This window comes from Mastigoproctus giganteus, chromosome 1 (assembly GCF_048544385.1).
Source record: "Mastigoproctus giganteus isolate SK-2022 chromosome 1, ASM4854438v1, whole genome shotgun sequence".
Classification (NCBI taxonomy): domain Eukaryota; kingdom Metazoa; phylum Arthropoda; class Arachnida; order Uropygi; family Thelyphonidae; genus Mastigoproctus; species Mastigoproctus giganteus.
In genome coordinates, this window is record NC_143575.1 from 111,533,283 (window position 1) to 111,558,673 (window position 25,391).

The following is a 25,391-nucleotide window of genomic DNA, read 5'->3' on the forward strand; positions in this document are numbered from 1 at the left end:
TAAATGAACAAATTAACAGTTAATAAATAAAAAAGAATCAATATAAAATAAATAAATAGTAATAATTAAATGAGAAATAAAGCATATAACAGATATATATATATATATATATATACACATGTATATATATGCTATAAAATGCATAACATAACTAGTAGCAACATGTATGATCCTATGCATTCAAACATGATAATACATGGTTTTAGTTACGAGATGAGTAATACAACTTACTGTAATACAGTTGAGAATCTGTAAATATTTTGTAGTAATCAGAAGGTATGTTGGATATATAATATTATATATTCTTTATATTCTTTTATTATTTGAATATATTATTATTTTATCTTGGATAAAAACAGTTGCTGATTACTCAGAAATATGGAAGCATTTAAAAAAAAAATGTAAAAGTGAAGGCTCAGCACAGTGGATTACTGCCCAAAAGAAACTTATTGCAAAGGATCTAATATTAGCAAATGTAAAGATATCTATAGAGAGAATTCAGAGGACTTGTGTTTCAATATTAACAGAATATCCTTAGAAAATTCCAAAATTGAATTCTCAAGTGATAGGGGGGGGGGAACAAACAAAAAAAAAAAAACAACGAAACTGTAGCCAGAGCAGCTGCTGAAAGAGTAAGAGACCGGCAGAATTACTTAACAAGTATATGACAATGCTGAAAAAAAAGCCGTGAGTTACGGTTGAATTTGAAAGTGTCTGCAATTCTGCCCAGACAAGATAGGAGGGACTATATGATGAGAGCATTGTCAATCAATTCGGCCCTGGAGAGATTGTGCAAGGCTCAAGGGATATAATTTTTCTCGGCCTGGTCTGTGCTTGTTAACAGGAGAGACTGCTTCTACAGGGATGGGATAGAAAGGGTGCAAGAATATTTGCTGATGCTATCGAGACAGGGCTAGGTGGGTTGGAAAACTTCTAGCTTGAGGGGATACACGGACTAGATTAACAGTAGCCGCTGGCAGAGGTAAAAGTGATTCTTGCACTACTTCTATTGATATGCAATTGAGCAGCAGTGAAATTGAAATTTCTGAGCAATTCCTGTCTGCATTGCTCAGAAAACTTCATATCTGACTGCACAATTACTCCCAGGTTTTTTTCATTTTCTACCATCTTAAGTGTAGTACCACACAGTTGGTACTTTTCTCTCGGGTTACTTCTACCCATATGCAGTACTTTGCATTTGTCAAGGTTAAACTTCAGTTGCCACTTCTTAGCCCATCTGCCCAAATTATCTAGATCCTGTTGCAGAAGCACACTGCCAATACTGTGATTAACAACCCTGCCAACCTTTGTATTATCTGCAAACTTCGACATTAAGCCTGATATACCTTCATCAATATCATTGATAAATATACAAAACAACAGTGGACCCAACACCGAACCCTGTGGGACTCTACTAATAACATTAGTCCACGAAGAGCAGCACCCATTGATTACCACCCTCTATCTTCTCCCACTTAACCATCCTTTTATCCATTGTAGCAACTTACCCTTAATACCATTCTGCTCCAATTTGTACAATAGTCTTCCATGCGCAACAGTGTCAAAAGCTTTCCTGAAATCCAAATATATGATATCAAAATTATTTTTTGCATCCAGTTCCTTTGTAACCACATCATAATATCCTATCAAATTTGTCAGAGGACAAATCTGTGACAGCCTCAAGGACCCATTGGTCCTTGTGGCTGTCACAGACATTCTCTCAGATATGCCAGACAAGCTGTACTTGCTACCTGGGCGTCTAAAATGCTGATGGAACTGATATTCGGGTGACACTCAAGTCAAGTGGACCCAATTTCGGCGAAGTCCGGACGGTCTGCAACAGCCAAATCCTCTGCTTGCACCTTCACGATGGTGAGACTGTTAGTAATCCTGGGTATAACCTCCATGCACAAGTACATGGTGGGTGACCACCCAGGTGTGAACCAACGTAAGCAGGGGTCGAGGTGTGGCGCCCACACCATATGGAGGAATGCCGCCCCTCTATGTTACCAGGCAGTACTAGGTGGTAGATGACTCTCATCAACCGGTGAAATACCACCACTTTGCTTATTGGAGGCTTGAAGTGGTGGAATCCATGTGCATATGTCCGTTCTGATAGTCTCTAGAGCTAAGTTCCGGTCAACCCTTCCCTATCTCTTCCATCATGCAGTATGATTCATGACTTTTGAGGTTATGATGAATGTCGTGGCGAGATCCAATATTCCTTACATTTCGAGGGTACAGCTTTAAAACGGTGTTCGCAGGCCGGCCGCTAGTTAGTACACCGGACCGAACCTATTGGTAACTCTCTAGAAGGCTTCCGGATCAGCTAGTGTATAATCTTACTACCACTACTCTGCCAGATAGTGACTGGAGGGAGTCCGAGTAGTGTGTATGCGGGGAGCATTGTGGAGGCCACGTTATGTCAAGGATCTGGGTATATTCTTACCACATGTACGCCTCATCCAAAAATTTCATTACTTCATACAGCATGTCCCACCCACCTTTTCTTACTATTGAATACACCATGAATTGTCAAAATAATAGAGCAAGCTTATCTGCGAAAAGATCTAAATCTCCCAAGGACTTCCTAATTCATTTCACAAATATACGTGGTCTCAATTCGAATCTCAACGATGTCCATTTCCACTTGCAGTCTGCCAAACCCCATGTACTTTTTCTGACAGAATCTCAGTTATCAGCTGATTCAACTTCTGCTCATATCAGATGCCCAAATTATTCGCTGTATGATTCCTTTTGCCTCAAAGGTGGTATTTGTGCATATGTCCGTTCTGATATTCCCTGTCAGAGACTTGGCAATTTGGAATCTCCTCTCTTTGATCTTCTCTGGCTTAAAATCTCTCTACCTCATTGTGTCAAATTCATCTGTTGTCTCTACCGTTCTCCCAACTCCACTAATCACTTGGAGCTCTTCGACTTCCTCTCTTTGCAACTTGACTTTTTCCAGTTGAACTTTCATAACAGTGAGGTAATTTTCCTTGGTGATTTTAATGTTCACAACTCCAGCTGGCTTCCGTTTTCTAGTCACACCAACCCAGAAGGTCGATATGCTGATTTTGCAATTACTAATGACCTAGCACAGATTGTTCATTTACCTACAAGAATAACGGACAATCCTAATCATACAGCCAATACGCTTGATCTTTTTCTCACAAACAACCCTTCAAAGTACACGGTCGAAGTGAGAGGTCCTTTAGGCACTTCAGATCACAACTTGGTGATTGTCTCTTCTCCAATGGACCATTTATCTCATGGCTATTCCCAACCTCGTGTTGTTTGGCATTACAAGAATGCAAAATGGGAAGACCTGCGAGACTTCTTTTCTTCTTTTCCTTGGTCGGATTACTGTTTCAAAACTTCTGATCTCAACGTTTGCTCAGATCGTGTCAGTGAAATTATTCTTGCAGGAATGGAATCCTTTATCCCACACTCCACTTCAAAATCTCGTCCTTTATCTAAACCTTGGTTTTCCAATAAATGTGCTAAGGCTGTTTAAGAGAAGAATGTTGCATATCGTAATTGGCTTGTTTCTAATTCTTCAGTTTCATTTTCTGCTTACACCAAAGCTCGCAACAATTGTAAAGCAGTTATTAATCAGTCCAAACTAGAGTTTGAACAGGCTAAGAGTAGAAAACTTGCTTCTTGCCCTAATGGTAGCCGAGCATTCTGGTCTCTTGCCAAAGCTATTGGCCGCAACTTTTGCCCATCTCTGCTCCCACCTCTCTCCAAACCAGATGGTTCTGTTGTCACTTCAGCCAAGGATAAAGCTGACCTGCTAGCATCCCATTTTTCTTCCAGCTCATGTATTAATGATCTTTGTAAAACACCTCCCGCCATTCCCAACACGCTACATTCAATGCCTCCTGTGGTCTTCCATCAAAAGGATATCAGAAGGATTTTGATGAATCTTGATGCTAAGAAAGCTCCAGGTCCTGATGGTATTTCTCCTCTTGTTCTCAAAACCTGTGCTCCTGAACTTGCTCCTATTCTTTGCCGCTTTTTTCACTTTCTTATTCCAAAGGTGTTTTTCCTTCTGCTTGGAAATTTGCTCATATCCAGCCAGTTCCTAAAAAGGGTGACAAATCCCTCCCATCCAATTATCGTCCCATTGCAATTACTTCTACTCTTTCTAAAGTAATGGAGAAATCAATTAACAGCCAACTCTTAAACTACCTAGAAATCTTCTGTCTGATCAACGATCGCCAGTATGGATTCCGTCAGTGTCGATCCACTGGTGATATTCTGGCTTATGTTACCCATTTATGGACTAATTCAATGGAAAGGTTTGGTGAAACACAAGTAGTTGCTCTCGACATCTCAAAGGCTTTTGATCGTGTTTGGCATAAAGGTCTTCTAAACAAGCTTCCATCTTATGGTTTGCCAACTGTTTTTAGTAATTGGTTATCCAGTTTTCTCTCTGATCGCTCACTGAGGGTGATGGTAGATGGCTCTCTGTCTTCTAACTTCTCCACTAATGCCGGTGTCCCCCAGGGTTCAGTTCTTTCCCCCACTCTTTTCCTCTTATATATCAATGACCTTCTTACATTGACTGGTAATCCTATCCATAGTTTTGCCTATGATAGCACATTGCATTCCACTTTCCATTTTGAGAAACCTTGTCCTGTTCAATCAGCTTCAACTTCTCGAAAATCTGCTACCAATTCCTTAAATGCTGATATTCAGGTAATTCTCCAGTGGGGCAAAGACAACAGTTGATTTCAACCCTTCTAAAACTCAGTCTTGTCTTATATCTCGCAAAAAGGATTCTTCTGCTCCTATGCTTATCTTTAGTGACACTCCGATTTCTAGGCAAAATGATATATCTCTTTTGGGGATTACCCTGACTTCTAATCTCTCTCGGCACAAGCACATTACAAATATTGCTTCCTCTGCATCTAAAAAACTTGGTTTTCTCTTTCGCTCTCGGTGTTACTTTTCTTCCAAACAGCTGCTCACTCTGTATAAATCGCAAATCCGCCCTGTCATGGAATATTGTTCCCACATCTGGGGTGGTGCTCCCAAAACCTCTCTCAGGCTTCTTGATTCCATTCAGAAGAGGGCAGTTAGGTTAATTAATGATTCATCTCTAACAGAGTCTCTCCACTCGCTTTCTCATAGACGCACTGTTTCTGCTGCATGCCTCTTCTACAGATACTTCCATAGGCACTGTTCTTCTGAATTGGCTTCTATAATTCCTGCTCTCTCTTTCAAAACAGTCCGAACACGTGCCGCCATCAGCCAACATCCATTTACTCTCGAACTTCAAACCCACAGAACAAACTCTTCATCTTCCTCATTTATTCATTCAACTGCCGTTTTCTGGAACAACCTTCCTTCATACATATTTCCTGAAAATTACAATCTACAGAAGTTCAAGTCCAATGTCAAGAAATATATCTTCTTTCGTCTTCTCAACCTCCAACCCAAGCATGGTACCAAGTACTATAGGTTCTAATACCTCTCGTATTTGGGGTTCACATAAAAAAAAAAAAAAAAAAAAAAGAATGCTGTGTTTGAATTATTGCTGCAGTCTTGTCTACATGATCCTGCTATGCATCTTTAACCAGTGACTATCATTATTTTACCCGGAACAAAAATTAAACTAACTGGTCTGTAATTACTCGTGTCACCCTTCGATCCCCCTTCGTGTATTGGGGATACATTTGCACATCTCCAGTCCGTGGGGACCTCCCCTGAATCCAAGGATGGTCTGATAATTATGGCTAAGGGTTTGCTTAGTTGCTTTGCCGCCTCCTTTAATATAACTGGATAGATCCCATCCACGCCAGGTGCTTTCCTTATGTTTAACTTCAACAATTTCTCCTCCACTTTGCTTTCAGTTATTACAAAATCATTAAGTATCCTGGTACAATTTGATAACCTTCTGCCATTTTCAAACCTTAATAATTCCTCATGTATGAATGTAGATGCAAAATACTCATTCAGTTTGTTTGCTATCTGAGCAGGATCATCAACAGTCGAACCATCGATGTCAAGTGGACCAATCAGATTCATCCCCTTCCTTTTAGAGTTTATATAAGTAAAGAAATCCTTGCTGTTTTTCTTAGCATCTTTTGCTAAGGATTTCTCGTAATCTGTTTTCGCCTGCCTAACCTTTGTGACCTGATTACAGACTAGTTTATATCTGCCAGAGGCTTCTGAGTCGCTTGATAATTTATATGCATCCCATGCATTTTTCTTCTCTGTTACGAGTCTCATTAGTTCATTAGATAACCATTTAGGCCTAAACCTTGAACAATATTTCTTAATAGGTATGAAACTTTTAGTAGCATCCACGATTAATTCCTTGAATGCTTCCCACTTAGAATTTATTGTTGGTAACATCGTCAGTTGATCCCACTGTACAGAATTTAAAAACTGTCTGAGACCACTGTAGTCACCTTTACGGAAGCAAAAACCCTTTCCTTTACCCCTGATTGGTAATTAAATCTTTAAGTAAATCCCACATCAGTACACTGTGATCACTGCCACCTAGTGGTTCCTTTATCTGCAAATTCTTAATACACGAATGATCACTGTTGATAACCAGATCAAGAGTATTACTTTGTCTGGTTGCCTCTCGAACACGCTGCTGCAGAAAACAATCATCCAATAAATCCACAAAAGTCTGACTAGTGTGTGAGTGACCAAACCACAAGTTCCAGTCAATATCTGCAAAGTTAAAATGTTCTGTTCAAGAAATAAAATGAAGGTGAACTAAAGAGAATTAAATGAAGAATATATGATGAACTTGATGATAGTGAAAGTGCAACAGATGCAGAGGTTGGCACTTTTATACACTGATAAACAGGAGAAAAATACTTGATATCATAATATCTAAACATAATATTCTGCTCTTTTCAATCTTTAAATACACCGATGAGCCAAAACATTACGATCAGCAAGTCATTATGCAAATCGAAGCAAATGCAGGTGAACTACAGCACATGCACGGGGCAGGACACGGTATAAAAAACACCTGATACTGAGCTCTGTTAATCAGTGTTACTCTTGTTCTTCAAATGGGAAAGGCAGCGGACTTAAGCAAATTTGAGAAAGGCCAAATTGTAATGGCTAGATGACTGGTTCAGAGCATATCTGCCATGGCTGGTGGGCTGTTCACAGTCAGCTGTGGTTAGTGCCTACTGAAAGTGGTCTGAGGAGGGGGAACCCATGAACTGCTGACGAGGTGTTGGACGACCATGGCTCATCGATGCTCGAGGGGAACGAAGGCGCTCTCCCAGATGATACCTGGCAACAAAAGGGCGACTGTGGTGCAACTCGCCAGTAATTGGAATGTTGGTGATGGGCATAATGTGTCACAACACACAATACATTGAACCCTGCGGAAAATGGTGCTGCATAGCTGCAGCCACTCCGAGTGCCCATCCTAATCATGGTTCACCAGTGATAGCACCTACAATGGGCACGCAAGCATCGAAACTGGACCTTGAGTGACTGGAAGAAGGTCGTTCTGGTCCGACGAATCACATTTCCCGTCGCACAATGTGGATGGCCGGGTACATGTGCGTTGTCTACATGGGGAAGTGATGGTTCCTGGATGCACCATGGGACAAAAACAAGCCAGTGGCAGCAGTGTCATACTTTGGGCAATGTTCTGCTGGGATACCCTGGGTCCAGTCATCCATGTGCCGGGCACTCTGACATCTACCACCTACCTAAACATCATTGCTGACTAGGTATACCCTTTCATGGCAATGGTCTTCCCCTCCGGCGGTGCCATCTTTCAGCAGAATAATGCACCATGCCACACCACCTGGATTGTTTGATACTGCTTTGCGGAACATGAGGAATACCTATTCCAAAGGTATTGCCCTGGCCTCCAAATTCCACAGATATCAATCCCATCTGTGGTTTGTGTTGGAACAGCAACTCCGTTCTGCAGCGTCTCAACCATGGACCTTACAGGAGTTAAAGGATCTGCTGGTTACGTGTTGGTATGAGATACCACAAGACACCTTTAGAAATCCTGTAGCATCCATGCCTCACTGGTTACGAGCTGTTTTGGCTGCACGTGGAGGACCAACATCATATTAGTTAGGTGGTCATAATGTTTTGGCTCATCGGTGTATAAAAGTGCCATTATTGAGACTCAAAATAATTATAATATTTAGACAAAGAATACTATCCTACAGGAACACATGAATAAGGAATTCAAAAATAATTTGATTTTAACCATAGTCATTTTATGTTAAGATTAAGCAAGCCTATTCCAATTTGTTTTTAAAAGTTGGAATTGGTTTGCTATGATCAAGAGAATTTTGAAACTTAAAAATTTCCCAAGAAACCCAACTGACTGGTATGATCAATAAATGGATGAATCAAACACGTCTGTCTTCAAAAATATTACGTAAGTTCTCATTTCCTTGAAACTTGCAATTAAAGAGTTAAGTTGTACAGAGGGAACCTGTTGAGTGCAGCAGCAATTATTAAATTTAAAAAAAAATAAAAAATAATAAAAATAAAAATTAAAAAAATACAGTGAATTAGCAAAAGATCATGAAGCATGATCTTTTGTTTTGATGTATATTCATGATATACATCATGAATAGGTAAATGAATAAAAAAAACATCTCCAAAAAGATGTGAAACTACCAAACACTTTCTCATTCATTACAAATATACATGGTCTCACTTCCAATCTGACTGATGTTCGTTTCCACTTACAGTCTGCCAAGTTCCACTTAGTTTCTTGACAGAATCTCAATTGCTGTTGATTTAAGCACTGCTCATCTTGGTTGTCATAATTATTTGCTGTTCAATCCCTTTTGTTTCAAAGGTGGTACTTGTCCATTTGTCTGCTCTAATATTTCCTGCCTGACTTAGTAACATGGAAGCTTTTCGAACTTATCTGGCTTAAAATCTCTATACCCCATTCTGTAAAATTCATGTTAACCCTACCAATTTCCTAATTAAACTAATCACTTGAAATTCATTGACTTTGGTTCCTTGAAGCTTGAGTTTCTTCAGCCCAACTTTACTAACAGTGAGATAATTTTTCTTTGGTGATTTTAATGTTCACAACTCAGCTGGCTTCCGTTCTCTAGTCACATGGACCGAGCTGGTCAAAATGCTGAGATTTGCGATTAGTAATGACACAGACTGTTCATTTACCTACCAGCTGCAGGTAAATTCTTCCAAGTACATGGTCAAGGTGAGTGGTCCTCGAGACACCTCAGCTCACAACTTGGTGACAGTCTCTTCTCCAATGGAGCCGTACTCTTGTTGCCATTCTCAGCATTGTATTGTGTGATATTACAAGAATGTAAAATGGGATTGAACTGCAAGATTCATATTCCTTCCTTCATTGGATTACTGTCTTAAATTTTCTGATGTCAACATTTGCTCAGATCAGGTCAGTAAAATTATTCTTGTAGGGATCACCAGTTCAAACTAGATTTTGAACAACTTAAGGATAGAACTTGCTTCTTGTCCAAATGGTAGTCAAGATTTTGGTATCCTGCAAAAGCTATTGGCTGCAACTTTTCCCCATCTGTATTCCCACATCTGTTAAAACTTGGTTCTACTGCCACCTCAGCCAAAGCCAACTTACTAGCATACTAGTTTTCTTATAGCTCATACTGATTATCTTGGAAACGCATTTCCTACATTCCCAGTACTCTCGTCTGAATATCTCCTGTGGATGTCAGTAGAATTTTGAACCATACTGATGCCAAGAAGGTTCTCAAAACCTGTGCTCCTGAGCTTACTCCTGTTCTGTGTTGCCTTTTTAAGCTTTTTTACTTGGGTTCTTCCTTCTTGGAAATTTGCTCACATCAAGCCAGTTCCTAATATGGGTGACAAATTCCTCCCATCCAATTACTGTCGCACTGCACTTATTTCTACTCTTCCTAAAGTAATGAAGAAATCTATTAACTGCCAACTCCTAAAATACCTAGAAACCTTCCATCTGATCAATGATCACCAGTATAGATTCTGTAAGTGCCAATCCATTGGTGATACACTGGATTATGTTACCTATCTATGGACGTTTCAAAGACTTTTGACCACATTTGACATAAAGCTCTTTTAAATAAGCTTCCATCTTATGTTTTTTATAATTGGGTATCCAGTTTTCTCTCTGACTGCTTACTGAAGGTGACAGTAGGTGATCCTGTCTTCTAACTTCTCCATTAACGCTGGTGTTCCTCAAAGTTCAGTTTTTTACTCATACTCTTTTCCCTATTGTATATTAATGATCATATTCTACAGACTGGAAATCCTATCTACAGTTATGTGGATGATAGCACATTGCATTCCACCTTCCAGTTTGAGAAACCTTGCCATGCACAAACAAATATTCACTACCAATTCCTTAAATGCTGATTTCCAAGTAATTTTCCAATTGGGTGCAGAGATAAATTAGTTAATTTCAATTCTTCTAAAATTCGGCTATACCTTATATCATGCAAAAATGATACTTCTGCTCGTGTGATTATCTTATGACATTCCAGATTGTATGTCTCTATTAGGGATTACTCTGATGTCTAATCTCTCTCTCTCTCTCTCTCTCTCTCTCGACATAAGCACATCACAAATATTGCTTCTTCTGTATGTAAAAAATTGGGTTTTCCCTTTTGCTCTTGGCATTACTTTTCTTCTAAAGCATTACTCACTCTGGACAAATCTCAAATATCCATCCTACCACTGAATACTGTTCCCACATTTGGGGCAGTGCCTCTATAACCTCTCTCATGCTTCTAGAGTCCAATCAAAACAGCAGTTACGTTAACATAGTTAGGGAAGGAGGTTACATGATTGTTTAGTAAGGTTATTACTATATTTACTACCACCCTTATACCATGTGAAATTAATAATGTAGTTTATTAAGCTATTCGCTTAAACTACTATATATTAAAGTGATGTTTCAGGTATCTCACTGATACCCATCATCAGACAAAAAATAGAAAGGCTTATAAATTTGAATATATTACAAATATAATTACCAATATTATGATTATAATTGGCATTATTACAATTACCATTATTGCAATTGTAATATTGGTAATTATATTTGTAATATATTCAAATTTCTAACCCTTTCTATTTTTTGTTCCCCCAACAGCATAGTCTGATGATGGATATCCGTAAGATACCTGAACACCTTAATGTATAGTAGTTTAGGCGAATAGCTAAAAAAATTATACAGTAGACTGTCGAAATAACAGCACACTGCGATCGGATGTGTAAATAGAGCGCAGATGTCTTGCAGTGCCTAAAAAAGAAAACAGCAAGTCACGTAATTACTGTATTTGTTTACTTTTGCCATTCTGAAAGTGAATTCTGTACTGATACCATGGATTATACTACTGTATTACATTTATTTTAAATTAAAAACCCCTCACTATGGTTCCTAAAGTTAATAAACCTCATACAGAGAAGAACAACATTAAAGCTTAGTGACAAACTTGATATAATCCAAACTATTATATTAGGGTGACCGGAATGTTAATTCATATACCCATGTGTATTGTGCATCTGTAAATTGCGTATGTTCTCTGCTCGATTTGCCTGTTTTGCTAGAAGAAAAATCCCAGTTTCTGGGGTTTTTCTTCTAGCAAAACCTTGGAAAAACCTGGGGAAAAAACCTTGCTATCTATGCCTGAGACCCACTCAGCCACGAAGTGAAAAAAGCCTATAAAAGTTCCTTGCGTCATCAATGGGATTTGAACCTGGGCCTTTTCCACCCGGTGTGGGGAGGCCGGTAACGATACCAGCGTGCTACCCGCACAGACTAAACTTGATATCATAAAGAAAATAGAACGGGTTATAAGCAGAAGTGTAATAATGGCAGAATATAACATTGGATCGTCTACGTTTTATGCTTTTTTATGCACAGTTAATAAAATTGCATTCTTAATCTATATTTCTTATTTGGCCTCATTATTTCTGCATTAAATACATTAAAATTAAAACTTTCTAAATAATGGAAAAATCAAAATAACGACACTTTGAATCGCCAAAGCTGCCGTTATTTCGAGTCTACTGTATTATTAATTTCATGTGGTATAAGAGTGGCATTAAATATAGTAATAATCTTATTATAAACTATAAAGAAAATCTCGTACTTTTATGTAGGATCAGAATTCTCTCAACACTCACGTTGGAAGAATTATGTGATTATATAATTATACGAATAAATGTCCCATATTTAATATTAAATAAAATCAATTACGAAAATTACATTAAAATTATATAAATAAACTTTTTCCACCCAGTGTAGGAAGGAAAACTAGAGACTGGTATAATGAACAATAGGCCTGAACAGAAATATTTTATTAAAGTTCCATATGTACAGTATTGGTACAAACAATTTGTTAACATCTTTAAAAAGTCTGACAGGTCAATAATTTCCCACTTCACTATTAGAGACACCCTTATGTATGGGAGGTACCTTGGCACTTTTCCAATCCAAGGGAATCTCCCTAGAGTCTAGTGATGCTCGCATAATTAGCCTCAATGGTTCAATGCACTCACTTGCTACCTCCCTTAAGATTATAGGGTATATTCCATCAACTCCAGGAGCCTTACTGGCCTGTAGGCTCGAAAGTTTTTTCATTAAATAATCTTGCGAAATTTTAATATCATTAATTACATATTTTTCAACTTCGCTCCCACAATTTCCCATTGCCACAAAAGGTTTTTCATTTGTAAATATCGATACAAAATAACTGTTGAGTTCATCTGCAACGGCAGCTGGTGTATTTAATACTATCCCCCTTCCCTTACGTAAAGGTCCGATCTGGTTTGTCCTGCTCTTCTTGGCATTTATATATGTGAAAAATTCCTTATCCCCCCCCCCCTTTGCTCTGTTTGCTAGTGATTTCTCATAAACTGCCTTTGCCTATCGAACCTTTTCTGTGGCTCTATTACAGATCACCTTGTAGCTGTTATAGGCTTCAGTACTTTTTATTGCTCTGTAACTTTTCCATGTCACATTTTTCTGCTCAAGTAATGTGGCAACTTCACTATTCATCCAATTTGGAACCCTCCTCATGGAGTATTTTTTAATGGTATATACGCATTCAAGGCATCTGTGATTAATGTTTTAAAAGCATACCACAGTTCAAATGTATTCATTCTCTGTGCGATATCTACCCAGTTAATAGAGGCCATGTAGTACCTTAAGGCATGGTAATTTCCTTTTCTGAAATCAAAAACCCATTCCTTTGCCTTTTACTGCTGCTATCTCTCTCATCATCATCCACCGTAGAACTCCGTTATCACTTCCTGATACTGGTTCCTCTACTGTCAGCCCTGTTATGTCATCTGATTCATGGGTGATGATGAGGTCTAGGATATTCTTTTCTCTAGTACTTTCCCTGACATGTTGATACAAATAACAGTCATCTAGTTGATTTAAAAATTTTGTTCCCCATGTCGAGTTTCCTTCCCATTTACTCCAATCAATTAGAGGCAAATTGAAATCACCCATAATAAGACATTGACGCTTACTTGCCCATTCCATTTGTACGTAGAGGCTTTTGTCATAATCTTCACAATCACCTGGTCTGTAGATTACTCCTACTCGCATTATACCTTTGCTTCCAACTATCTCACACCATACAGATTCTATACTAGCAGGTGAAACGTCTGAATCCAGGAAAGCTATCGTCGCACTCAGGCTGCTTCTGATAAGAAGCATTACCCCACCACCCTTTCCTCTTTCTCAATTTTTCTCTTTCCTCAATTTGAATCTATGCCCCCTCAGATTCTTAATATCAGCAAGTTGAAGTATCAGCAATGAGCCTGCTCAAACCATTCAAGGCCTTGTACATCTCAACCAGATCACCTCACAGGTGCCTAGTCTCCAGATGCTGCAACTGATAGAATTTAAGCCTCTCCTGGTAAGAGAACACCCTTTGTTCCTCTCACCAATTTTGTTGCCCTTCTCTCTACTCATTCTAGCAACTCTACATCCTTCCTAAAATGAGGGATCAGACCTGTATGCAGTACTCAAGGTGTGGCCTGACCATTGCCTTATACAAAGGTATAATCACTTCCTTGTCTCTGTAATTCCATGACCTGCTCTGGCAGCCCATCTGCACTGCTCAGAGAACTTCATATCCGACTGCACAATTATCTCCCGGTCTTTTTCATTCTCCACCTCCGAGTGTAGTATCACACAGTTGGTATGTTTCTCTCGGTTTACTGCTACCCATATGCAGTATTTTGCATTTGTCAATATTAAATTTCAGTTGCCACTTCTCAGCCCATCTACCTATCTATTCCAGATCCTGTTACAGTAGCATACTGTCTTTACTATCATTAACAACCCTGCCAACCTTAGTATCATCTGCAAACTTGGACATTAAGCCAGATATACCTTCATCGATATCATTAATAAATACACAAAACAACAATGGATCCAGCACTGAACCCTGAGGTACTCCACTAATAACATTAATTCACGTAGAGAAGTGGCCATTGATTACCACTCTCTGCCATCTCCCACTCAACCAACCCTATATCCATTGCAGCAACTTGCCCTAATGCCATACTGCTCCAATTTGTACAGCAGTCTTGCATATGCAACAGTATCAAAAGCTTTCCTGAAATCCAAGTATATGATATCAAAATTATTTTTTGCATCCAGTTACTTCGTGACCACTTTGTAGTATCCAATCAAACTGATCAGACAGGACTTTAACAAACCCTGTGTCTATTACTGCAGTCTTGTCTAGGTGATCCTGCATCACTTCTTTAACCAGTGACTCATTATTTTCTCTGGAACAGAGTTAAACTAACTTGTCTATAATTATTTGCATCACCCTTTGAATCCCCTTTGTGAACTGGGAATACATTTCCACATCTCCAGTCCATGGGGACCTCTCCTGAATCTTAGGATGCTCTCATAATTATGGCCAAGGGTTTGCTTACTTCCCTCGCTGCCTCCTTCAATATAACTGGATAGATTCCATCTGCCCAGGTGCCTTTTTTGTTTAACTTCAACAATTTTGCCTCCACTTTTCCCTCCGTTATTACAAAATCATTTAGCTCCCTGTTAAGAGTTTAGTAAACTTCTGTCCTTTCCTTCTTTACAGAGTTCCTCACGTGTAAATGTAGATGCAAAATACTCATTCAGTTTGTCAGCTATCTCAGGATCATCAACAGTTGAACCACCACCATCAAGAGGACCAATCTAATTCATCCCCTTCCTTCTAGAGTTTACATAAGTAAAGAAGTCTTTGTTGTTTTTCTTTGCATCCTTTGCCAAGGGTTTCTCATAATCAGCCTTCGCTTGCCTAACCTCCTTTGTGACTCGATTACAGACTGGCTTATATCTGCCATAGGTTTCTGTGTCACCTGCTAATTTATATGCATTCTACACATTTTTTCTTCTCTGCCATGAGACTCGTTAGTTCTTCTGACATTCATTTAGGCTTAACTCTTGAACAGTATTTCTTAGTTGGTATGAAAAGCCAAGTAGCTTCCAAGATTAACTCCCTAAAGGCCTCCCACTGTTTTTAACATCATCAGCTGATCCCACTACAGAATTTGAAAACTGCCTGAGACCACTGTAGTCACCTTTAAAAAAAACAAAAACCTTTTCCTTTACCCTTGATGGTAGTTACACCTTTAAGTACCCCTTAATTACCCCTCCCCTCTGGTTGCCCCTCAAACATGTCGCTGTAAAAAACAATCCTCCAATAAATCCACAAAAGTCTGGCTAGCATGCAAGTGACCAACCCACAAGTTCCAGTCAATATGTGGAAAGTTAAAATCTCCCATTACAAAACATTCTGATTTACTGGCCCACTATTTCTCTGCACAATTGTTTGTTTACTCATTAGGTCATTAGGCCTATAACACACTCCTACTCTCATTTTCTTATTCCCAGTGTTTATGTCACACCAATTCTGTATTGCTTATATCTGTGTGACACCATGTCTCTAATATCCCAACAATATCTGCCTTTGATGCGTTGATCAGCACTTCAAATTCATTAATTTATTTACTATACTTCTAGCACTGGTGTACATGCAAGTATACATGCACCTGTTCTTAGTCTTAGTTACTCTAACACAGCCCATGTATTTATTTGTTCCATGATGACTCCCAGCAGCTCGAGCCTTGCACAATCTCTCCAGGGCCGAATTGATTGACAAGGCTCTCATCATATACTCCCTCCTATCATGCCTGGGCAGAATTTCAGACACAATAGGAGGGAGTATAAGATTCAAATTCAACCCTACCTCACGACTGTTTTTTAACATTGACCTGTACTTGTCAAGTAAATTTGCAAATCTCTTACTCTTAAGGTCATTAGTGCCAATGTATACAACAATATCTCCTTTTGTGCCCTTAAAAGATGATATCTGCTTCACAACATCATCAATTTTTGCCTCTAGCAGATATACCCTAGTCCTGTTACATCAATTTTTTTGCATAATATATTCCCTGTCTCCCTGACAATAGAGTCAACAACAATAACTAGTTCCTGTGGGACCAGTGCATTCTGCCTTGGAGATTGCCGCTGTTTTGCCTGATGCACAGGAGTGAGCTCTGGCGTTGAGTTAGGCAGCTGCAAGCTTGACGGGCCCCTCTTATTAATTCCCTCGAGGGCATCCACCCTACACTTCTAACTCTCACAGGCACCCATCAGAATGCTGAGTTGGCACCTAATTTCCTCTCAGTCTCTGCATAGCGCGCGCGCACACACACACACACGTGCACACACACCCCCCCTCCTTGTCTAGATCATGTTCTGTTCTAGACAGTCAGCAAACATTTGACATTTCGTGCATTTTCTTAGACTGTGATGCAGTGGAGAATCACCCCCTTCGGTTCACCCCTGAATCACAGCCCTCTGGCTAAATTGTGAGCATTGCTTTGCTGCTCTACTCAGGGTCATTATTCCTTTATTTAATTGAGAATGAAATTTAATAAGATTAATAAATTTTACTGATTAATTTGTAATACTATACTAAGAGATTATACTAACAGATTTCTAATACAGTGTACGTGTTTTGCTATCTAGTTTAAGTTAAATCTTATGCTATATAGTTCAGGATATACGTATAATAATGCCGGCAAGTTATGAATGGTAAATCTATGGACACCAAGTATTAACTTTCAAAATCGCTATCTAAATTAAAAATAATCCAAGGAGCTTGACTAGGGCTATAAGCTACTTATACAAAATAATTTAATATAACAATTAAGTCAATAAAACAGATAAATATAATGAAAAACTTTGCGTTTGCCGGAACTGCAAAATCTTGTCCAACACATGGATTGAATACCCTTACCCGATACTAAGTAATAACCTATAAATATCTATCTAAGTTCAAAATAAACTAAGTATCATAACTAGGAATATAAAGCTACTTCTAGAATATAAATTAATATGTCAATAAAACAACAAAAATTTATGAAAAATTTCTGTATTAGCTGGAGTCGTAAAAACTTCTAGCTATTGCGGGCCGCAAGAGTGGGGATTTTGCAGGTTGTTGTTGTTGTTGTCTGGTTTTTAGGAGCATTAGCAACTAAGGCCATATTGCTCCGGGATATGCGGTGGTCATTCCCTGACCTTTCCGCATCCTACGTATTTGGTGGTGACGGGCTCGAACCCCGGTCTAATCAAGAAGCGTGTGCTACGCACTGCTGCTCCTTCCCACCTGGCTACAGAGGCGGCTACAATTTTTTTGCAGGTGGTATGTATCATGTTCACATAGCTCTTGGACAATTTCTTCTTCTGATACAGTTAATATTACAGATCTGTTAGTCTAGCTTCTGTTCCAGGGAAAATAATAGAGTCACTGGTTAAGGAAGTGGCACAGGATCAGATAGACAAAACTGCAGTTATAAGTTTAGACACAGCATGGGTTTGTTAAGGGGAAGTCTTGTCTGACCAGTTTGACTAGATACTATGATGTGGTTACAAAGGAACTAGATGCAAAAAATGATTTAGATATCATATACTTGTATTTCAGGAAAGGTTTTGATACTGTTATACATGGAAGACTACTGTAGAAATTGGAGCAGTGTGGCATTAACACGAAGTTGCTACAATGGATAAAAGGATGGTTGAGTGCGAGAAGACAGAGAGTGGTTTATCAATGGACAGTGCCCTTCGTGGACTAATGTTATTAGTGGAGTTCCCCAGGGTTCAGTGTTGGGCCTGTTGCTGTTTTCGGTTTTTATCAATGATATTGATGAAGGTTTATCAGGGTTAATGTCTCAGTTTGCAGATGATACAAAGGTTGGCAGGGTTGTTAATGGCAGTAATGATAGTATGCTACTGCAACAGGATCTGGAAAAGTTGAGCAGATGGGCTGAGAGGTGGCAACTGAAGTTTAACATTGACAAACGTAAAGTACTGCATATGGGTAGCAGTAACCCCAGAGTAACATATCAACTGGATCATACTACTCAGGGTAGTGGAGAATGAAAAGGACCAGTGGTAATTGTGCAGTCAGATATGAAGTTTTGTGAGCAGTGCAGACAGGCTGCAAGAATAGTTCATGGTGTTTTTGTCAATAATATACAGGAATTTTGCTAGCAGGGATAAGGGGGTGATTGTCCGATTGTATAAGGCAATGGTCAGGCCACACTTTGAGTACTGTATACAGGTCTAGAGACCTCATTTTAGGAAAGACGTAGTGCTGCTGGAATGAGTACAGAGAAGGGCAACGAGATTGGTGAGTGGAACAAAGGGTTGCTGTTACCATGAAAGGCTTAAGTTCTGCAAATTGCAGCTTCTGGAGACTAGGTACCTGCGAGCTGGTTGATAGTTGGAACAACTATCAACCAGACAAGGGATGGTTGAATGTTGAACAAACTTTCATCTGTTGTAGTGGAGATTGAAAACTTAAATAAGAACTAGACAAACATTTGGAGTGAATGGAAGGGTGAAATGTGAGATTTTATTTTTCCCTTCCTCTTTTTTTTTTTTTTTTTTTTTTTATGGTTGATGCTATATAAGCTTGCTTTCTTGCATCATATGCCTCTACTAATGCTAATAAATCCCATTCTGTTATTATTCTCTTTGAGGAGTTCCAGATGACATGGGGAGTACCTTTTACTGGATGTCCGCCAAAGGCTGCCGGCTTTAATAGATTGGCAGAATGTTAGGATTGAATAGCCTCTACCAGATTATTGCCAGACTGAAGTTGCCTTACTGATTTCGGTGAGCCTAAAGTGGGGAGATAATTTACCCAGAGGCTGGTCTGATAGCAAGTTCAAAATGAAAAATGCTGGTATTTTCTCTTGAGTTGTTTTCGACTTCTTGGGTTTAAAAAAGTCACTTCCGGTGTCACTGATCTTAGATCTTGAGCTCAATGGCTCTAAAGGTGGAATCATGTGTTATTCAACTTTGCTCCTTTTAGCCCTGGAGAGTGGATTTTTTCTCCCAGATTTCTGGCCACGGGGAGGTAGGAGCAGTGCCACTCGGGCAACCGTGTTCTTCTTTTATGGCACATTAAAAGATGTAATATGCTCCCACTCTTAAAGTAACAAAGCTGTTCCTTGTATGAATGGGAGGCAGATGGTTGAGAACACTGATGTATGCTGCTGCTGAAGAAATCGTCCCCTGTCTGGATCCCTATTTTTATCACACCTTTATAGTCATGTCTGCTGTAAAAGAAATTTAAATCTAGAAAAGATTATCACTGGAGTACAAAGAAGACTAACTGTAAAAATCAGCAGTGTAACAAGCAATAGCAAATAATTAGTTGCTAATACTCATTCAGAAATAATTGAAAAATTTTTCTGGGTAGTTTCTTAAATTCTGATATAATTTATAAAAATGCTTCTTCAAAAGTCACTGTGAAGGAATTCACAATATGAGGCATTGTGTAATGCCTTTTTTTTTGTGCTAACTATATGCTAATTATAATTATTTCCATAGCTTGAAGCTTTATACTCTGAAGCTAATAACAGCTGTTGAAGAGATATAATGTAATGTAATATAATTGTATATGATATTACATTATATTACTTCAAGTTTTATCCCAAACTTTCTCAATAAATGCATGTGACTTATATAGTAAAATATGTTCTAGTAATTTTATCTAGTGTATAATTATTCCTTTTCACACTAAATAAGATGGCTTAGATCTGTTCGACATTAAGTTTCATGTAAGATGCACATTTGTTATTCTCTTTGTCACAAAACACTTGAAGTTTCTCTTCTATAAATTTTTTTGTGTTAAACATTTATTATTAATTAAAGTGTTCATATTCAAAATGATTGCTAGCTATAAAAACAAGAAAGGATGAAAAAAATCATACTTTTAATATTTTATTTTGATTCTTATAAGACATGGGGTAGGAAATTACCCTCCAAGGATACCGGCAAAGTTCAAAATGTTATTTAATAACAAATAAGTTTTATTTACTGAGTTGATTTCAGGACTGAAAAAATACAAATTAATTTTTGTTAACAATATCATAGCATATATAGTTATTCACAGTGCTTTTTTTTGGGACAGTACGCAATGGTATGGTGTACCAGCACCTTTATTAATAGTAACGTGTGACATTTTGATTCAGTACAATTCAAAATTTGCAATATTCCGTAAATTTTTTTCATGTTTACCTGCTATTCAAATAAGCTTAAAGTTATTTAACTAAATTTGCATTTTTATATAATTATAATTAAATATGATATTATTGACTATTGTTAAGATATTTTCTATATAAAACTTTATAACTATTTTTAGAATTCTAAATTACTCAGTCGGACCTCTGTTTAACAGACTCCTTTTATAGTGAATTATTTTGAATTCCCCTTGAAAGTTGCATTTAAAATACAGTAGTTTCCGCTGACCGAAGAAAATTTTCACATAACAAACAGATTAGGACAGACTCAACTTGGAACGCACTGTTTGCATTTCTGGCCTTCAGGCAATTGTGCTGTTGCACGAATTAAGAGAGCTGACGTGATTACCATTCTACAAATTGCAGGCATTCGTAAAACCTATCCGACCACCTATCCCACATATAGAGAAGTCATGCTGGTCAACAGTGGGCAGATAAAGGGGTATTCCCAATGCTGACAATGGGCTTTGGTCAACCTTCTACTGCAGTGGTGTCCAACCTTTTCACGTACAGGGGCCATATTCAAAAAAATTTAGAGTTAGATTTCTTTTGCAGCCCACACTGAGTGATTCGAGAAAGATTAGTGTGTTACATTTTCCATATCTTGTTACACGTAAAAGTAAAATTTAAAATATTCAAAAATTTAGTACACAATTACATTTACTGAACAAAACATTTATGACAATTTTTTTGATAATTAACAAAATTTAAAATGCTCTTTTAGTTCACTTTCCACCCTGGCCATAGACTGGACACCACTGTGAATCAACTGTTAGTGCCCTGTTCGAGAATTAAGAGGGAGTGATTTTCTTTTATCTCGAAAAATAATCATCTGTTGTTTCATAGACGTGCATTATCCACATTTTTCCTATCTTTGTTTACATGGTCACAGTACCTGAATATCCGAATAACACCAACATTTTGGACAGTTTCAAAGAAAAAAAAAAAAGAAAGAGAGGAAATTCAAATTTAACAACTAGTTCAAAGAACTAGCGACAATATTGATGATGAGAGAAGAAAAATGAGGACAATGAAGGTTTAGGGGATACCTAATTGATAAGAGGGTCTCGAAAGAATTGAAGCATTTGATGAATGCTCTGAGTACAATACCAATTTCATCGAGTGAAAGTGAATGATGATTTTCACAAATGAATCTGATTGTCAGTCCAACCAGAGCTTCGTTGATGACAAAAACAATTTCTTCACTACTATTTCTTAAAATTATGGCCAACCTCTGACACACTTCAATTCAGCAAAATATGTCAATTCGTGGCTGATTCGGAAACATCATTCAGCAACAGACACAAACAGTAAGAAAAGAAGTCAGCATAGTCAGGATGAGAACTTAATAAAAAATTGTAATATTCTACAAAAATTTTATTATGAAATTATTTTTACTTATTATTTTTTTACTCACATTTTACTTATTTTTTTTATATACTTGAATAATAAATTTATGTTTAATAAACTGTGTGTTAATATACTTAATTTGTTGTTCTTATTCGCAAAACATTACTACTAAATAATAATAATATCAGGAAAAAAATTTTTAGAGTACTTTTCATATCCTTTTAATTTTCAATTTTTCCTGATAGCAAAAATTAATGAGTACTGGCACCAATAATTTTACAAAAAAAGCATTGGTTATTCATATCATAAATCTTAAAAATAACTTACAAATTCCAGGTCTAAGATTGGCTGTTGAAGGGATAGTAGCAGTAAAACTTTGAGCTGGTGCTGTTCCAGGATATGGATGCATTGCAATAGCACCTTGTACAGAATATGGTTCATAATAGTAAGTAGTTGGTGGAACTGCATAAGATGTACCAGAAGTTTTAGAAAGTGAAGCAAACCGAACAGGTGTGCTGCTGTTAGGTAAATTAATATGAGAAAATATACTGTATTAATCACAAATATGAATCATTCCTTCTGCTATATATAACATTACATTAAAGCTATAACATATAATGCAAATACATCCTACTGTGTTCATTAAATTTAGCAATGAAGCAAACAATAAGCAAACAAACTGCAATAAGATGGCACCAATGCAATTTCTTTGAGTTAGACATCACAACTCATGTATAATGCAAATAACACCTTATTATATTAAGCTATCAATCAAGAAATAACAGTGCTAGTGTGCCACTGCTTTGAAATTATTCACCATTCATGTATAATATAGCTGATATTTATAATTTTATATAAATATCAGTAATTTTATATAAATATCAATAATTTTATTTATAAAAGCCTAGAAGTGGATATTTTAATTTAAATATCCACTTCTAGGATATTTAAATTAATTAATTTAATTAAAAAATGGCAAATTTTAGTTATAAAAAGCCTGTGAAAGTCTGATTATCCTCATCTACATTGAGATACGTTTAACTTGGACCAGCAAAATTAAACATCCTGGTTATGTGAAATATCGAATATCTGAAATATTTTTCCCTAATTTCACTCAAAGAAATTAACAATTTCAATATTAAATATAAGCACAAAATTGTCAAATAAATACAACAAAATCATGATTCCACTTATATAAAAAAATTATGAAGGAAAAAGAGTATCATCCAATCGCTTCTGTATAATACCATGTTAATATGCTACACAAAAAGTCCATATAAAAAAGAAAAAAAAGCTATGAATTTGCCATTAAAAAATCTACTACAAATAAAAATGTATGTAATAATCAATTGATAGATATTTCAAAAGACAAAATTTTTATACATTACATCATTATAAAATTTACATAGTAGTGACATGGATAATCTACCCAACCTATTTGGCTTTTTCCATATACCCATCAAATTTAAGTTTTTTGATATGCTTTGTTATTTACATTTTTATTTGCATTATTAGTTGCTCTGTACAGTTCAATAAATTACTGAACTGTACAGAGCAACTGCAAATACTGAATGAGTATTTTGCATCTACATTCACACGTGAGGAATCATTACAGTTTGAAAATGGAAGAAGGTTATCAAATTGTAGCAGTGTGCTTAATGATTTTGTAATAACTGAGAGCAAAGTGGAGGAGAAATTGTTGAAGTTAAACATAAGAAAGGCACCTGGGGCGGATGGGATCTATCCAGTTATATTAAAGGAGGCGGCAAAGCAACTAAGCAAACCCTTAGCCATAATTATGAGAGCATCCTTGGATTCAGGGGAGGTTCCCACGGACTGGAGATGTGCAAATGTATCCCCAATTCACAAAGGAGGTTCGAAGGGTGACACGAATAATTACAGACCAGTTAGTTTAACTTCTGTTCCGGGTAAAATAATGGAGTCACTGGTTAAAGATGCATTGCAGAATCATCTAGACAAGACTGCAGCAATAATTCAGACACAGCATGGGTTTGTTAAGGGAAAGTCTTGTCTGACAAATTTGATTGGTTATTATGATGTGGTCACAAAGGAACTGGATGCAAAAAATAATTTTGATATCATATACTTGGATTTCAGGAAAGCTTTTGACACTGTTGCGCATGGAAGACTACTGTACAAATTGGAGCAGAATGGTATTAAGGGTAAGTTGCTACAATGGATAAAAGGATGGTTAAGTGGGAGAAGACAGAGGGTGGTAATCAATGGGTGCTGCTCTTCGTGGACTAATGTTATTAGTGGAGTCCCACAGGGTTCGGTGTTGGGTCCACTGTTGTTTTGTATATTTATCAATGATATTGATGAAGGTATATCAGGCTTAATGTCGAAGTTTGCAGATGACACGAAGGTTGGCAGGGTTGTTAATGACAGTAATGGCAGTGTGCTACTGTAACAGGATCTAGATAATTTGGGCAGATGGGCTAAGAAGTGGCAACTGAAGTTTAACCTTGACAAATGCAAAGTACTGCATATGGGTAGAAGTAACCACAGAGAAACGTACCAACTGTGTGGTACTACACTTAAGGTGGTAGAAAATGAAAAAGACCTGGGAGTAATTGTGCAGTCAGATATGAAGTTTTCTGAGCAATGTAGACAGGCTGCTAGGGCAGGTCATGGGGTTTTGTCAATGATATATAGGAATTTTGCTAGCAGGGAAAAGGAGGTGATTGTCCCTCTGTATAAGGCAATGGTCAGGCCACGCCTTGAGTACTGCGTACAGGTCTGGAGGCCTCATTTTAGGAAGGATGTAGATTTGCTTGAGCGTGTACAGAGAAGAGCAACACGATTGGTGAGGGGAATGAAGGGATCCTCTTACCAAGAGAGGCTTAAGTTCTGCAAATTGCAGTGGCTGGAGACTAGGCACCTGCGCGGTGATCTGATTGAGGTCTATAAGGCCTTGAATGGGTTGAGCACGCTGAATTCTGATGGGATCCTCCCACTTGTTCAGAATACGAACCTACGGGGACATAAGTTCAAATTAAGAAAGGATAGATGTAGAATAGATGTGCAGAAATTTGCCTTTAGCCAGCGGGTGGTTAATTGCTGGAACAAACTTCCATCTGTCGTTGTGGAAGTTGATAGGTTAAATAAATTTAAGGAGGAACTGGACAGGCAATTGGAGGGTATGGTGTGATTTTTTTTTTTTTTTTTTTTGGCTGATGCTGCATAAGCTCCTACACTTGCTTTCTTGCATCAAGTGCCACTACTACTACTACTACTAATGCACAAAACTAGAGACAAAGCATGAATTGAACTTTAGCTGTAGACTGTTTTCATAACAATCCTGGTTATCACTCTATGAGGGATCGGAAACAGTTTCACTATTAAATACTAATCTGAATAGAGCAGAAACTGAAAATGAAGAGGTGGATATTAAGGCAAAAATTTACACTGCAGAAACCAAAGGATAGCAAAGC

The 25,391-nt window shown here is 37.7% G+C and overlaps 1 protein-coding gene across 1 annotated transcript in view; it reads right to left on the minus strand.

Annotated features, from left to right (window-relative positions):
* Positions 1 to 25,391, minus strand: part of LOC150091099 (uncharacterized) — a 502,417-nt gene that overhangs the window by 221,814 nt on the left and 255,212 nt on the right. The window contains exon 10 of the mRNA XM_090383197.1: positions 22,264 to 22,454. Coding sequence (XP_090239323.1) covers positions 22,264 to 22,454 — 191 coding nt within the window. The remainder of the gene's footprint in view (positions 1 to 22,263; positions 22,455 to 25,391) is intronic.